The following is an 18003-nucleotide window of genomic DNA, read 5'->3' as shown; positions in this document are numbered from 1 at the left end:
AACCAGCCCCCGGTCTAGCTCAAGCTACAGTCCAACTGTGCCCCAGCAGGAGGAGGTTCACGGCCCGACTGAGCCCCAGCCAGTGCGGGATATAGAACAGGAGCTAAGAGAGATAGTTGGCCGAGATAGAGGTAGGCTGGCCAATTTTATGAGAGAGTCTTTATCAGTGTCAGTGTTCTGGAACAAGGGAGGGAGCACTAGGGATAAATATTCAGTTCATGTTGACCACCTTGACAAATACGGAGGAACCCACTCAAGACTAGGCACCAGCGTAGCACCATTGGCACTGCAGACAGTAATAGAGCAGGTAGGAAAGTTTGTAGGGGTGAACACAAGGCCGGTGGTTGACCAGCTCTTTGCCCCACCTGAGGGCAGAAAGCGCAAGTTTAGAAGAGATTCCCCAGCTGCAAGGAGGAGAAGGACAAATAGGGATTATAGATAGAAAAGCTAGGAAAAATAGAAGGGGGAGGTACTACTGCAAGGCCTCTATGATAGCTGCCTGGCTGAATGAACTTCACAATAACTGCATAGAAAAAACTTGTAATCCGCTAACTTTGCTTAAATTGAAAGTTTTGTACCTGCTTCAATAAAGTAAAGAGAAAATAAAGCCAATAAATGTACTTTGTAAAAACAAAATAAAAGGTTAAAAGGTAATCTTGAGTGAAGAAATATTATTGAAAAGAAAAGATAAAACTCAAAGCCCCCACTGATACAATAACGTTGGTAAAATAGGAAGGATAGTTATAATACTAAAGCAAAAGCAGGGACTAGAGAGAATAAACAGAGTAACGCCCACAAATAGCGAATGAACTTAGAAAGTAAGTGGCATATCACTTTCATTCAACGACAGGATAATAAGTGGTGCATATTCACAAGAAACCGAGAGGGTCTCATGAACGGAGCATATCGGTGCCATAGTTATACAGAGCTACTAGAGAAAATAGAATATCTGATAGGGAAAGCTTACCCGTTAGAGTTAGGGACGCCTATGGACACAAGGAGTGACGATAGCGATACATCGGATTAACAAAGCTCAGAAAACCCATTAGGCAGGTCCAGGAGAAACGTTGAAAGTGTATGAAACGTCAACAACAAAACGTGATCTGGACCATAGATGTCACTGAGTACGGCGAACACGATTGGGAAATAAGCATCCGAGACCGAGAGGGTCAGGAACAAGTGGGGTACGTAGGGCGGTTCCCCTTTGGGTGCAGATTTCCTTTCAGGTGCAGAAATCGGGACGAAATAGACGAGGAGGCAGCACTTCCCCTGGTGTATGAGCTGACCCCTTTTGCCCTGCCGCAGAAAGAACCAGAGGGAGCACAGCCCCAAGCAGCCGGGAGCGAAGAGGGAGCCACATCCGGCAGCTCAGAAATAAAAGAGACGTGGACAATAAAGGTCGCTGAAAGCGGAAATAGAGGGTGGAGCGTGAGCGCCACAAACGATAAAGGAGAGGTGCTCGAAGGAGGAAGGGCTGAACTAAATACTGCCCTTGAAGATTGGGGAGAGGTAAGGGACACTATACTATATACGGTAAGCGACCTCCGACTGGACTGGGAAGAGAAGGACCAGAACAGATTTGATTTCTACCCAACGTATAGTAAAAAGAAAAGACAAATTTAAAACTAGAAACCTAACAAATATTCTTTCCATACCTCAGCATATTCCTCAAAAGCCAGAGGCATTTTCAGCTAACATGGGTTTACTAAATATAGGTGCACTTACTACCAAAACCTTTGCAATCAATGATTTTATTAGTGAAAAAAAATTGGATTTTCTGTTTCTTGTTGAAACCTGGCTGACTTCAGACAGCGAAGCTGTTCTTGTTGAGACTTGTCCCCCAAATTATAATTTCTTCCACTCAATTAGACAAGGCAAACGAGGTGGTGGAATTGCCTCCATTCTCTCAAACAAATATAGTTGCACACGAGTCAACTTTGGCGAATTCGCTTCCTTTGAGTATATTGCCCTCACTCTGAAGGCTGACCCAGCTGTACTTCTATTAACCTTATACCGCCCTCCTAAACTATGGACTGGCTTTCTCGACCAGTTTTCTGAACTTATGTCGCTCATCATCACTAGCTATGATCGGATAATTGTAAATGGCGACTTCAATATTCATGTCAATAAGACAACTGATGCTAAAGCCAGTAAGTTCCTTAATGTGTTGGACAGTTTAGAGCTAAAGCAGCATGTTACAGGACCCACCCACAACCTTGGCAACACCCTCGATCTAGTCATTTCCAGAGGGATAGAAGTCACAGACTTATCAGTAAATGATATAAATATGTCTGATCATCATTGTGTATCTTTTAATATTGTACTACATACTCCAAAAATTCATCCCGAAATTGCAATCAAATCGCGACTCTTGGACATTAGAGCAGAACAGCAGTTCATAGCTCTTATAGACTCCATAAATTTAGATATTTTACATCATCCCATTGATCAAATGGTAGAGGCTCTCAATCGTGAATTAGGCGCTCTGCTTGACAGAGTGGCACCCTTAAAGACTAAAAAAAGGCCCTGTAGCAAACTGACACCTTGGATGAACGAAAATATCCATGATCTAAAAAGATCATGTAGGAAAGCTGAGAGAACATGGAGAAAAACTAAGTTACAGGTTCACCGTGCCATTCTAAAAGAAAAAATTGCAAATTATAATAGAGCTATTCGGAATGAGAGGAGGAACCACTTCTCTAAGGTAATTGCTGAAAACAGTGGAAACTCTAGGGTGTTGTTCTCTACCATTGATAGGCTATTGCATCAAACACCTTTTGATACACTCAGTCAGGCATCCTCTCTAAGATGCGAAGAATTTGCAGACTTCTTCAAAAACAAAGTCATTTCTATAAGGGAGGCTATTGGTAACACAAGTAATATGTTTGATAGTACACCCAAAAACAGCCCCCCAAAATTAAGGTCCTTTAGCACTATTACTCAATCTGAGCTTGGTAAAATTATAACTCAAACCGGCTCCTCAACATGTGTTTTAGATCCAATCCCTACTACATTCCTCAAAAAAGTATATGATGGCTTAGCTCCCTTTTTTCTCAAGGTAATAAATACCTCATTAGAAACAGGTATATTTCCAACTGCTTTTAAAACCGCTGTTGTGAAACCTTTACTTAAAAAGTCAAATCTTGACCATACCAATCTGAGCAACTACAGGCCTATATCAAATCTATCGTTTTTGAGCAAAGTACTTGAAAAAGTTGTTTGTAATCAGTTAAATACCTTCCTCAACGAAAACAGTATCCTTGAAAAATTCCAATCAGGTTTTAGATCAAATCACAGCACAGAAACGGCTCTAGTAAAAATAGTCAATGATCTCAGACTAGCTACCGACTCAAACAAAGTCTCAATCCTTATTCTTCTGGATTTGAGTGCGGCATTTGACACCATTGATCATAGCATCCTAATTCACCGCCTTGCGAAGTGGGTGGGTCTCTCTGATAATGCTCTAAACTGGTTTCAAACCTACATTACTGGCAGAGATTTTTATATCAGTCTAGGAGATCATGTATCTGAAAAACATGACTTGCCTTTTGGTGTGGCCCAGGGGAGCTGCCTTGGTCCCCTGCTATTTTCTCTATATATGCTTCCATTGGGAAACGTCATAAGTCAACATAATGTAAACTTCCACAGCTACGCAGATGATACCCAATTGTATCTTTCTGTTGAGCCAACTAACCCAGATGGCCTTTGCTCCCTCACTGCATGCCTAACCTCCATTAATCAGTGGATGAGCAAAAACTTTTTGAAACTAAATGATGACAAAACAGAGGTACTTCTGGTTGGACCAAAACTAAAACGAGATATTATTCTTAGTAATCTGGGGAACTTGGCACACCAGGTCAAACCAAAAGTAACAAGCCTCGGTGTCATCTTAGATGCAGAGTTAAGTTTTAAGCCCCATATCAGTAAAGTTACTCAGACAGCCTATTTCCACTTGAGAAACATTGCCAAAGTGCGGCCCTTTTTAACTCAACAAGATGCAGAAAAACTAATTCACGCCTTTATCACTAGCAGGTTAGACTACTGCAATGCACTTTTCACTGGTCTTCCCAAAAAACATCTAAAGAAATTGGCACTCATACAGAACTCTGCGGCTAGACTTTTAACTAAGACTAAGAAGAGAGAACACATCACCCCTGTGTTGGCTGAACTGCACTGGCTCCCTATTTCCTATAGAATTGATTTTAAGGTTATGTTAATTACTTACAAAGCTCTGAATGGCATAGCACCTTCATATATCTCTGAGCTTTTAATATCTTATCAACCACAAAGGAAACTTAGATCATCCAATTCTAATCTTTTAATCGTACCCAAAGTGCTCCACAAACAAAGTGGAGAAGCTGCGTTTATCCATTATGCCCCCAAACTATGGAACACCCTGCCTCTGTACATCAAGCAGGCGAGTTCAGTAAATATTTTTAAAAAAGATCTGAAAACATACCTGTACAGGAAAGCTTTTAGTTAACTCATCTTATCCTGTAGACTACATTTTCAGATTATTCTACATCTGCTACTATTGGAGGGCGCAGCCAGCCAGAAGCAGATGGGCTCCCCCTATTAAGTCAGGTTCTGCTCAAGGTTTCTTCCTGGAATATGGGAGTTTTTCCTTGCCACAGTTGCCATATGGCGTGCTTGTGGGGGGTAAGAGGGTTAAGGCTGCCAGTCTTATGACGTCATTTTCTATATTTTTGATATGTTGCTGAGCATATCATAAACAGCAAAGAAAAGTGATTGATAATGACTGACTGACTACTATTGTGTTACATGCTTCAAATGTAAAGCACTTTGAGCTGCATTCTGTGTATGAAAGGTGCTATACAAATAAAGCTTTATTATTATATTATTATTATTATTAACAGGTGCCAGAGGGAGAGAGAGAGGCAAGACAGAGGGGACTCCCTCAAGCGCAGTCGGAGGGAAGAAGAAGGCAGGGAGTTTGAAAAGGACTACTTCAAGTCTATCTGGGGCAATAAAGTCTACCCCGTCACCGAAGACGCTGACATCTAAAAGGAAAGTGACACATCAGACTGGCAGAGACTCTGGCAGTGACCTGAAGATAAAAGAAAGGTGGACAATAAGAATCTCCGAGCACGGGAGTAACGGGTGGAGCGTGAGCGCAGTGAACGATAGAGGGAAGACATTTGAAGAAAGAAGAGGCAAACTGAATACTGTCTTCAAGGAGTGGGACGACGTGCAGAATTCTATACTGTACTTAGTGAGCGACCTACGACTGGACTGGGAAGAAAAAGACCAGAACAGGTGCAAGAGGGAGAGGAAAAGGCAATACAAGAAGGACTATCGCATGTTCTGCACTGACCGGGAGGACAGAGACGAACTGGACTACGGCAAAGATCTCCATTTCACCGAAGACGACGACCTCTAAAAGAAAAATGGCAACGAGAGTAATGACACCTCTGGAGGAAGTAGTAAAGGAGAATGCCATTGCTGAGAAAGATGTAAAGAGCATCAACCACAAATGGTTCCTAAGATACGAAGGAGACCACACAGCATGGCCAAAAGAGGGGTCACTCAACCCGACAATAATTGCTCAAATGAGGGAAAAATCATGAACTACAAGGGCTATGACAAAGGCACACGGAGGCAGGAAAAAAGAGAGAAGGAATTGAACACTCTGGAGGCCTTCGCTAAAATATCTGAGAGAAAGAGAAGGCAGAGGGCGGACCAGAATGACACGCCGCCTGCAACGCCCACCACAGAGAAGTGCCCCCAATTACAGCCCACAAAGAGAGAGCTGGACACCCTGACCCAAGCAGCAGAGCCAGGAGCTCCGCCCATGGAGGAGCCGCGTCCTCCCCCATACAGGGAAAAGGACAAGCTGTACCCGGAGGTGCCGCGAGAGGAGGACAACGTGCGGGAAATAATCCGGCGCCTGGAAGAAAGGGACCCACGGGCCCTGGCAATACAAGCACCAGTGTACGGATCACAGGCCCCAACGGTGCACCTGGCAGTGCAGGCCCCGCTAATGGTGAAGGGAATCACACTGGAAGGGACCTACGCGGAGGTGCTGAAAGAAGTAAAGAGAATAAGGTGGGAACAGGCCAACCCCCAGCCGAGACTATCAACATCTCAACCGGCGTCCGCACAGTCATCGTCGCCATCATCCCCCACCAGGGAAACGCTCCCAGAATACCTTCTGGGAAGTACAGAGCCGGGTGGAGGACAGGAGTGGGGTGGGGAAGAAGAAGCTGCAAGAAGATTGGAAGAACAGGTGGTAAGCGACTTCCACGCAAGCACAAGAAGTCATTGGGAGACGAATGGATCTCCAGTAACTAGCCCCCAAGAGCCCTATTGGGAGAGCCAGAAGATGTGTGCGGGTGACCCAGAAGCTGGAGGAAGCAAACCCCTACGCCTTCCAGGCCAAAGGAAGGAGCAAGCCCCTGGGGAGGGAGAAAAGGAACAGAGACAATGGTATGAGAATCTGTGGGACCACCTGGAGACAGTCATGAGAAAGCGGATGAAGGCCACAGGGGAGGAAGAGAAAGAAGCCCAAGATAGAGAGGCCCTGAAAACCCTGGCCTGGGTGAGGTCACAGGTGGACAAGGAACCGGTGAAGGAGGGGTGCAGGGAGTCGTGGCGGAAGCTCGAGGAGTACATCCAGGTATGCTGGAAGAAAGTGGAAGAGGCCGTTAGGCAAGCGGAAGAAAGATACCGAAACGAAAGAAGAGAGGAACAAGGGATTGAAGAATGGTATGAGAGAAAAATGGAGAGAGTGGAAGAAGGTCTGAAAGAGTTGAAAGCCGCTAGAAAGATCGGATCAGAAGAGGGAAAACTGGCCGAGGAGATTATGGAGGAAATAACAGAGATGGAGAAGTGGGGAGACAAAGGGACAGGCCCAGGGAGCACGCCGGAGCATGTCAGGTACAAAAGGGCTTGCAGGAACTGCGGCGAGAGCCTGAAAAGAGAAATGACAGAAGTCCTGAAAAGAATGGAGGCCATGGTAGCGCAAGAAGAAAGAGAAGGAAAGCTCAGAGGAGAAGAGATGAAGAAGAGCGAGGAACTGAGAAGAAAACAGGAGAGTAAGAAAAGGGAAAGCCGTCAAGAACCCAGACGAGAGTCCTCCGACAAAAGGGGGGCCCGCCGACTAACCTTCGAACTGGCCTGCGGTCCAACCACGATAGCGGAAGAAGAGGAGGAAGATACGGACGGGGCAGACAGCCAGGTTGGCTCAGGAGAGGACTATGAGTCAGCGGAAGACGAGGAGGAAGGACTGGGTGTCTTAGAACAGCTCCTCGCAGAGCAAGTTCGGAGAGAACTGCCACAGGTCCCGAAAGAAGCGGACCCCACAGTGTGTCTCGGCTGCGGAAGATCGTTTAAAGGAGAAAAGGGTGTGAAGGCCCACCAGCGACAAACAGAGGCATGTAGAGAACGGGCCGGAATGCTCCCAATGATGATCCCACCCAGTGTGCTCGCCACAGGACTGTTTGGAATCAGCAGGGTGAAGAAAGGAGTGGAGAAAGGCCTGGACGAGATCAGAAAAGGAGTGCGAAAGGGACTCAACGAGATTGAAGGGGGAGTCAAGAAAGGCCTAAAGGAAAACAAGAAGGAGCTGGAAAAACTGGAAAAGGAGGGAAAGAAAGAAAGAGAGAGGGCACAGAAAGAAAAAGAAAGAAAAGAAGCCATCCCAGAGGAATCGGATGAGGAAGAAACGGTTGTGATGGCACCATTAATAACAAAAAACCAAACGGCCCACTACCAGCCGTGGACCCACTCAGATGTGAATGGCTTCATTTCACGACTTCCTGTCCTGCATGAGGGAGCGGGCAGATGGATAAGTCAGCTAGAATCAGAGACTCAAGGCCGAAACCTGGCCGTAGGAGATATAAAATATCTACTCGGCCTGATATTGGGAAAGGCTGACACAGAGGCTGTACTGGAGAGAGAAAACCTAGGGCGATTGATGGATGCCAGCAGAGACGCCCTGTGTTTCGATAGCGTCCGGAACAACGTGTGGAAGGCCCTAAGGGCAGCTTACCCCAACCACTACAGCCCCTCAGCCGTCTGGATAGAGAAACTCAAAGACAGTGATAATCCCGCAGCCTTCGTGGAAAGGGCAGCGCAGGAATGGACGATAAGGATGGAACAAAGACCAGAAGACTCAGGTCCCCTCACCATGCAGTTCAGAAGAGCGGTTATGGACGCACTGCCAAAAGAAGTCAGGACGCAGCTGGAAAGCGACTGGCACCTGGCAGCCATGCCAAAAGAAGAATTCAGACTGGCAGTGGTACACCATGTAACTCTGTACAGACAAGGGAAAGACAAGGAGGAGCAACAGGAGAAGGAGGCTATAAGGAAGCTGACCCATGTGCATGGGGCCCAGAACTACACAAGCCTTTTATTGGCCTGACTTTGCACTAGTATTTTATTGACTGTCTATGCACAATTTCAACCAAATTTTGCTGCTCTTATTTTTTTCATTATTATATGTGCCCTCTTATTTACTTACTTTTTTGTTTACTTGAATGTTATGTTTGTCTGTGGACTTAAATTGGTAAAATATGTCTTGTCTTCACCGTGGGATAGTGAGAAACGTAATTTCGATCTCTTTGTATGTCTGGAACATGTGAAGAAATTGACAATAAAGCTGACTTTGACTTTGACTTTGACTTTGACATACCTTCAAGATCGCATCAATTACGTGCTAAGAAATTGCCACACCTGTGCCACACACAATTACAGAAACAACATAACAATAGGCATAGGACCACGGCCCCTGGGACACGTGCCACTCCCAGAGGGACCGTTCAAACACCTGGTAATGGACTACATCGACATGGGTCGAACGGTGAACACGTACAAACACGTACTGGTGATAATATGCCGCTACTCACGGTGGGTAGAAGCCTGTCCGAGCCGAGGGTAGGACGAGAAAACGGTGATTCGATTCCTAGCGAGGGAGGTGATACCCAGGTTTGGGATCCCAGAAATAATCAGTAGCGACAATGGGCGAGCGTTTACGGCCAACACGTGGAAAAAGATTGCGCAGGCGCTGTGCATCAAGACTCGGTTTGGTTGTGTTTACCACCCGCAGTCCCAGGGGATGGTCGAAAGAGCGAACGGAACGCTGAAGAATAAGATTGCGAAGATCGTCCAAAGCGCGCACGACGATCAAAATCTGCCAAACTTAAATTGGGTTGACGCGCTACCAATCGCGCTGATGAAAATGCGTTGTGAAAAAAATCGAACCACGCATCTGACCCCGCACAAAATGGTGACGGGGCGGGCAATGCCCACACCACGGTTCAGAGGGGATCAGAGGCCTCCGCTGGAAATTCTAGAACAAGAAGTGAGCAGTTATATTAAACAGCTTTCTCAAGTTCACAGGGCAGTTTTCAACGAGCAGAAGAGAAGAGAGAGAGCTCGGGAGCGGAGGACTGAGCCCGGACCGATCCAAGTGGGAGACTGGGTGTACCTGAGGGTGTTTAAGAGATCGTGTCTCGACCCCAGGGCAGAAGGGCCCTACAGAGTGACCCAGGCTACCCCCAGGGCGGTAAGAGTGCAAGGATCAGATCTGTGGTATCACCTTAACTCTTGTTACAGGGCGGTGCCACCAGAAGGAGCGAGAGGTCCAGAGGAGTCGGAGGACGATGACGGGGACCAGGGCCCGCCAGGACCCCCACCAGACTCCCCCGGGGAGGATGATGGTGGTGGGGAACACAGGGGAGGACCAAGTACACGTAGGAGTACGAGGCGGAGGATACTGCCGGCTCCTGCTGATGGCCCTGGGCGCAATGTACCTGGGGTGCCTGCTGTTTTCCCTCCCCTATCTGTGCCTACAGGTGCTGGCGATGCTGGGACCGAGCCAGGCTCGAGGAGGGGAAGGCGACATCCACCTGAGGTGGGAGCCACTCCCGAATCCCAAGTATCCAGACCTGCCACAGCCTCAACCAGCGGTGATCCACCAGATAACCCCACAGCCCACTCTCATGCCGCGACCACACCCGACCTCACGGGGAGCGACACTGAAGAAACGCCGAGGCCGGAAGAAGAAGCGCCGCCACCGCCCCCACCACACCAGCAAGGGAACGACACCATCGACTTTGGGGACTTCTACACCGACTGGGATTACCCATACCCAGCCGACGCCCCTGCTGACGACCAGACTGGAGCACAGTCATCTGCCGCAGAAATTGCCGAGGCCCTCGACGCGCTCAGGCTACTCGCTGTCCTTACGCCTCCCCCCGGACACCTCCTCAGCAGGGCTCGCAGCTTCCTGCGGAGCCTGTGGAGAGGCCGACGGACTCAGGGCACACCACGGGCGGCCCCCACTTCGGGGACGACCGCCCAGGGACCAGCCGAGAGACAAGACGAATACTCCAAGGGATCGACCGGGACGGCTCCCCTGGTGCCCACTGGACTGGGGGCTTCGAAGAGGCCCTTGACTGGCCTCTCCGGAGATTCCCAGGGGACGACGAAAGCGACGGAGGGGGTACAGACTGCCACCCCCAATGACGCTCTGCGAGGGGACGAAGAGGAGCTGCTCGACGACAGTGCCCTAGACACGGACAATATTCTGTACATAGGAGGATCAGGAGATGAGATATACACACCAGAGCTAGAAGCATCGGGAAGTAACGAGTACATCCCGGTGCTGGACAATGTAATGACTCAAAGCAAGAATGAGAGAAAAAATGTAAATAATACAAGCACACTTCCAGAAAACCTGTCAGGGAACCAGACTGATGGGACTCAGGCCAAGAAAAGAAGAAAGAGATCAACAGGCGCTCTGGAGGCGTGGGAGGACAATTCATGGATGCAATGGGCCAAATACACAGCAAAGACGGTAAAACCAGAAGGAGGGTGTTATGTGTGCTCGGCAGTAAAACCAAAGCTGACAGTACTACCAGCACCAGGAACTGGAGAAGAGGATGCGGTATACCAAGAGTCAGGAAGGCAATACGAAGAGAACAAGCTGTCTCCTTTTGCATGCCTTGGGCGATTGGGAAGTGAGGAGTTACGTAAGGGGTGGACTGGTATAGGCCCCTCATATGCAGGACGAACAAGAGGAAAAGGAACGCACGGGACCCAAGAAAATGAGGCAAGATGTAGAAAAGACTACCCAGGCATGGGAGCCAGGGTAGCAAGGAAAACCCACCACCTTTATGAGATACCAGAAGACGTAGAGTTTGAATGTTTTGAAGTACACCCCACTGAAAGCACAGTCAAGGGGGGCGCGAAGGATGTAGGAACATTTGAAGGACGCTGTGCAGCAAAGTGGGTCCACGAATCCAACAGCCTCTCGTTTCGCCTGATAGAGAGAAGCGACAACGGGAAGAAGATTGGAGTCGAAGCAAACACCACGATGCTGAGTGTAAATTGGATATACGAACAGAATATTCCGCTGGCAGACTTATGGTGGGCCTGTGGAAGACGATGGGGACTGCGAAACACCCTTCCAAAATACTGGAGAGGAAAGTGTGCCAGGGTCATCTTGGCCCAGCAAACCTACATAGTCCACTGGTCAGAACGCAACTCAACATTGAACTCGACCGGCCCAGGGGACAACCAGCAGACACCCGTAAAAGGGAACCTGAAGAGAAGTCGAAGGGACGCCGACGATGGAGTGTATATGGACGTATTCGGACAGCCCCACAACGTCCCGAGACAGTTCAAAGCACGGGACGAGGTACTCGCCGGGTTTGAAGCCGCCATCCCCTTCTACGGAGCATCCGCAGGCGTCGCCAAGAATGTTCAATGGATCAACTACATCCACTACAACGCCCTACGGTTCATGAATGCCACTATGGACGCGTTCAACGCATTTGATAGAAGGTTGAACGCCACCACGAAAATGGCAATGGAAACCAGGATAGCAGTGGACTGGATACTGGCAAAGGAAGGTGGAGTGTGCGCAATCGTCGGAACAGACTCGTGCTGTACGTACGTCCCAGGCGAAGACGAGAACATGGATGACTTCACAAACGCGATGAACAGGCTCAAGGCCGTCAACAGGGAGGCCCACGAGAACTCTGGAAAAGGACTGTCATTTGATGAGATCCCGGATATCTCAGGAATCTTTGCCCCCGTAACCCGGTGGCTAACGGACACCTTTGGGTCATGGGGGGGTAAGATTATAGCATTTCTGGGAAAGTTATTGCTAGGAGCAGCCTTAGTGGTAGGAATGTTTTGCTGTATTACTCAATGTTGTGGTAAGGTTTGCTCCAAGGTGGTCGCTAGACAACTAGTGGTCCAAAATGTAATGATGCCCTGGGACGAGGAGGATGCGAGTGAGAGAATTCTTTTAGTGCAAACTAGTGTGGGACGAATAATGGAAGACGAGTTCAACAAGGGTCGTATAATGGAGAGCAACTTCCTCGCTCGAATGCTGGAGCAGGAGCGGGAGCAGGGGCAGGAGTTTCCTCCCCCGGAGTTTCCTCTCCCGAATATGTACGAGTAGAGGTGGGGTCCTGCGAGTCACCCATCTCTACACACACACTGACGTACACTCACATACACAACACTGACAGGTAACTCACAAGACACATGCCTGCACGCCCAGGTGACAGAGTCAAGGGATGTTATGGGCTGTGACCTGATACGAATGAGTCGCCTTAAGGAATCTTGATTCGATTTAAACGGTAACTTAGATTTTGTGGAGGTTTAGCCCTCAACTGCAAAGCCATCCAAATCTGGATAGACGTAACCAAAGCTTGCTACTAGAAGTGATCACCTCACCCCAATTTACCGCACGTCGGACCTGGCCCACCTAGTGGTGTGGCAGGTGTGTGGCGCGGTCAGTGCTCAAGGACGGGTACGACCCCATTGGCCAGCAGGGGCAACCTAAGGCAGAGCATGGTGGCCCGTCCCCTCGGTGTAGCGCGCCTGCGGCCGGTGTGCTCACCCATTCTCACGCTAGTGTGAATGCCCGGAAGACTCCGGAGGAGAAAGGGGATGACGTTACGAGTAACGAAGGGGGGTGTAGGGTGACGCATAGAGGCCAGAAAAGGGCCATATATACCATTTACTACTAAAGGAGCCGATGGGCGAGTGACGAATAGGATCATGGAGTTGTTATGTAACTCCGATTTGGCACCAATGGCCGTTGCATGAAATTTCTTTATGCTCAAAGTGACTAGCACATTAGCCGCTTTGGGGACAAATCCGTCTCGGGTCCTAGCCATATGTTCGTAACAAGGAATTGGTGGATTCCAGTTGCTGAATCCATGCATTTCCACTGAATTATTTTTGGAATCTGATCCCTTATCATACCTGTTCATTCTTACTCGTCGCTCGACTTATCGTGACTAAATTCAAGATGGCTGCAAACGCTAAACTTCGTGAAGATACTGTCTGTATAAATCGTCTTGTAAGTAAACTACCAGTGCTTTTTCAAAGTTCTCAATGTCTCGTTTTAAATGTCAGGGCCCTCGGAAGTCTACCAATGAAGTGTGGAGATACATTGAGCCTCGTAAATGGGTGTAAAACAGTGATTTATTTGCATGGCTAGCCCGATGCCAAAGCACAACTATTGAAAAAGCTGTTGGTAGCATCGGCTAACTAGCGCCAGATTTTGGAATGCAGGGGACAAGCCGAGATGGGCTATGAGACATACGTTCACACTCGGTATCATGTTTCAATACACTTTAGGTCAATATCACACCGGAATTCTCCTTTAAACATCCAGGATTATGTATACCTTTGGGCAATTTAACAGTTTTACTATTACTAGTCCCCATAGCAGTGTCCCTTTAATATATTTTTATTACCCAAATTACCTCACGCCTAAAACAGAGCAAACTATCAGAGTACAATAGCAATGTTCTCAACCAATCCAATCCCCGTATCAAGCGCTTTAAGCCAATCCTACCGATTGCTTCTCTTAGCAGATCCTTTATCGATTGCTCTTCGGCTGTGCTCACAAGCCAACCTTTCTACCTTCCTACAAGTAGAGCAGATTCCTTCGGTGGCACCCCGGCACACAAGCCAATTCTTAACTACAAAGCGGTAGAAAAAAATCGCTTCCCACTCACCACCTAGGTGCCTGTGACCACAATACGGTAATACCGTATCCGAGACACAGGATGACTCCCTTCCGGCAAGGATGGGTCCCGCGGGCGATGTTGCCTTTTTTCCACGGTATTGTCCCAAAATCAAAAATAGATCTCCCGTAAGCGCTTTTCGGGTCCTACGCCTTCCAGGTTTCACCGCCGCGTCTCGGAGTTAGGTATCCCAACCGCTGCCACCAAAATGTGGTCACAAATATCCAGGCAACACTCAGGTGTGAGGAACCACTGCAGGTTTATTCACGATACTGGGAGCAGGTCACTAGCAACAGCATGTTCCAGTAACACTACTCAAAGTTCTCTAGGGCGAAGCCCCATCTAATTACATTGGTAATACAAATCACATGAGTACAATGGTCTTTTCCAAAAAATCCTCATACATGCAGAAATACAATACATATACACTTCTTGGACATAGCATGTGATCCATGCGCCATACGCAAGTCATGTGGCTACTCCAAGTAAGTAGATAATTGGTCAATACAATACATATACATCCTTCAGCATTCTCTTGCCATAGTCTAGTTCCTGTCGGGATATTCCTAATATTACTGCCTCAGGCAGAATACCCTTAACTCGTGACAAAGGGGGTCGCATGACCTTTATTAGAAAATCATGACATGGAGAGAGCAAATGACAAAGCAAAGTTGATGCATAGTATTGAATGTATAGAAAGCATATACAGAATATAAAAAAAATGTTAGTAATCCAAAATTTCTCCTTCACATCCTTAATATTTCTCTAATTTACAGAAAGTCTCTATCTCTTATCACTTTTAAGATGTAGCCTTTTGAAATGAAGATCGAACGTTTCGAAAAAAAAACCTCTGGCGCCTAAAGGGTTAAAATGCGATCAGACTATTGATTTTACATGTTGAGACCTTGAATGTATTACTACTGTGTGGACTCGAAATGTAAAGCTGAAATATGCTTTAGATGCGTTAGAATATCAACCGCGATTAGCATGCTAAATGCATTGAAAATGAATGAATGAGCTACCAATCGCCACTGTAATGTCCTGACGATCTCTGGAAATACTTTCAAAACGTGATCAAGACACTCTAGCTCACTTCTTAAGACCATGGCGATGGTGTTACAACAGTGTGGAGTTGAAATTCGATGTGTAAGTATGCTTTAGAAGTGTAAACATGTCGACCGCGATTTGCATGATGAATGAATGGGCATAAGTGGGAATGAATGGCCGTGAACTACTTTTACGAGGGCTGCAGGGTCTCTAAAAAATTTATTTAAGCCCTCATCTGCTTTTAGTTTTACTCATTTATTCATGTTTTATTGTACCAGATGAAACATGGAGACGCATAGACATCGGTGCAGCGTGTGCGACAAGACTTTCACTGAAAAGTCCAACCTGACGAGGCATTTGAAGATCCATGCCGTCGCCAGGGAGACCTTTGACTGTGATGTCTGCAGCAAGAGCTTGACCACAAAATCATCGCTGGTCAGCCATCAACAGCAACATCATTTTGTACCGGCAAGGAGAGGCCAGGCTGCAGTGTACAGAGGCAGCAAAATCTGTGGCAGAGGCCCTCAGCACCGTTGTTGACCCTACAAGGCTGAATCGCAAGACAGCAGAGACGGCTGCCAAGAGATCCGGGGGTGAGCTGTGGAAAGGTCAGCGGGTCATCGTGTTCGGAAAGTACGCCGGTCAGACCTTCAGGTGGCTTTTAGAAAACGATGTCGGCTGGCTGGTGTGGTCTTCCAGTACTGCCAGCAGGGAGAGCAGAACGAGCTGCTGAGGTGGCAGAAGGAGCGGCTGCTCGAGTACACCAGAGAGTTCCCTCTTGTCACATGGCACCTTGACAGGAGGTTGAAGGTAAGATAAACTCAGTTACCTTTTAGACCTGAGTAAATGATGTTAAGCAGTAACCAGTATTAGTAAAAGTATTATTTTATGAGATGAATCTATGGTTGTGTTTTATTTTCTGCAGAAAGCACAATCGAAGAAAGACCGGGCTCCTCCGACCGTCCACGACCTCTCTCAGCAGGACCCCAACTACGCCAGCAATGCCGAGTTGTTGGCTGCTGCAGGTATAGTAGTATTATGCTGAAATGAACATGAAATGACTTTGTAGTATGCTGTGGAGCTGCTAGGACTTGTGTTTTGTTCCACGTGAAATTCATCAGTATGTGTGGAGCAATGCAGTTGATACATTTTTGTGGTGTTCTCCTCTTCAGAGAGTGTCCTGGACGAGTCTGAGGCGTCGGTCAGCACGCAGCTGACCACCTGGGGAGACCTCGCCAGCTCTGTGTGCAAGGACGACAGGCCCGGACCCTCGTCCCTCCGAGAGACCTCGAAACCCGGTGGCGTTGTGCTGGAGGGCTATCAGAAGTTCTGGGAGCAGCCGCCTGAATCCGCCCAAGCCCTTGGTATAGCCCCCGCGAACATCAAGTGGCTGAAGACCAACGAGACCTACGGGCTGTTTGAGAGGGCGTCCAAGTACAAAAATGTCAGGGGAGAGATGGCCGAGCGGAAGCTCTTTAAGGAGAAGATGGAGTTCCACCCGCCCCCACCTGCTATGGCCGTCAAGGGAGCTGTGCCCAACATGCTCTCCTTCTTCACCACCCCTGCCTTTTTCTGGCGCCTGGTCAGTGTGATGAAGGCATTGATCCGCTGCCCCAACACCAACTGCCCCGCACCGCCAGAGTACTACCTGGAGAAGAGAGGGTACGGCAGCTACGCCAGGCAAGTGTGCGGCATGAACTTTCATTACACCCTCCTGACCGAGAGGTTGATGTGCAAACACTGTCTCAAGCTGAGGGAGGAGCTGAGCCATGCGCATGCAGACGACAGCGACGACGAGGAGGACAGCGCCCACCGTACCCAGCAGCAGTACACCTGGCTGGCGTACAGTCTGAAAATTTTGATGAACCTCGCCCCGGCCGTCAGAAGCATGTTCCCTGCCATAATCTGCGGCAAGCGTGCTGTGGACAGGAGTGTGGTCACCCTGATGAGCGACCGACTCAGCGCTGTCTTAATGAGCAAGGTGCAGAGACTGCTGCAGCAGGGCCACGACGAGTGGTACGTGGAGCGTCGGGACCTGTACCAGACTCTCCTGTATGATGCCCACACGTTGGCGGCTGGATCGTCTTCGTCTCAAAGAGGCATCCTGTCGTTTGCCAGAGCAGCCGGCACTTACACCCCTCCCATCGCCCCATCTCCCCTTCCGTCTGTTTGGGTCCTGAGGCGTGCACACTTGATCCTGGAGATGGAGAAGATGCCCATGTACAGGGACCAAATCCTCAGTACGACTGGGGAAATCTTGTGCATCGACGGCACAAGGAAGGTATGTACAGCATAAAGTACTTGTGATCATATGGAACAGACTGACTGTTGATAAACACCATGCAATGAATGTTATGCTTTGTTTTTATAGATTCTCAAGAAGATCTACGGCGATGCCAAGGGCACAATGCAGTACGTCACCAGCGTGCTGAATGAGTGGGGTCAGTTCTTGACCACAGTGGTGGTGGCGTCCGAGTCTGTAGTTCAATAGCAGTTGAAACCTATGATGAAATGGATAATCCAACATGTAACACACCTACACAAAATGTCATGATGTCATTTTCAGTGACAGCGGTTCGTTGTTCTTGGAGAACCCGTTTGGTGACTGGGTGAAGAGGGGTTGGCTGCACCGCTGGGACGCCGTCGTGATCAAGCAGAGCCACGCCAAGTACGGGGCTTTCATGAGTGCCATGGCGGGTGCCGTGCTGGCCTACAACAAGGCGGACATGATGCTCCTGGTCCAGGCGGTCAGGAACGGCAACCCAGAGCTCTACGGCAGGTACTCTGATGAGGAGATGATGGCCTTCCTCAAACCTCATCAGATCAGGTCGTATGTAAGGCGTATTACCCGTGGGGTTGTGGTAAGTGTGGTTTTCATATTCGCATATGGATTCAACTGTACTGGACTAAGGTATCGGTCAGATCCAGCTTTGAAAATAAA

The 18003-nt window shown here is 48.3% G+C and overlaps 1 protein-coding gene across 2 annotated transcripts in view; it reads left to right on the top strand.

Moving 5' to 3' along the window:
• LOC121713009 overlaps positions 1-18003 on the top strand; it is a 40210-nt gene extending 22207 nt beyond the window's left edge. The window contains exons 5-7 of one of the 2 annotated variants that reach the window (XR_006032710.1): positions 15341-15872; positions 15988-16087; positions 16235-16521. Coding sequence is in view for 1 of the 2 variants with exons in the window: in XM_042097241.1 (XP_041953175.1) it covers positions 17044-17343; positions 17434-17503; positions 17629-17675 (417 nt within the window). In the remaining variant the exon portion in view is untranslated. Of the gene's footprint in view, positions 1-15340; positions 15873-15987; positions 16088-16234; positions 16522-17043; positions 17344-17433; positions 17504-17628 lie in introns of those variants that run through there. The other variant, XM_042097241.1, reaches the window with a different exon arrangement.

This window comes from Alosa sapidissima, chromosome 7 (genome assembly GCF_018492685.1).
Source record: "Alosa sapidissima isolate fAloSap1 chromosome 7, fAloSap1.pri, whole genome shotgun sequence".
Lineage (NCBI taxonomy): Eukaryota > Metazoa > Chordata > Actinopteri > Clupeiformes > Clupeidae > Alosa > Alosa sapidissima.
Note: the sequence above shows the minus strand (reverse complement) of the source record. Positions and strands in the feature narration are given on the sequence as shown.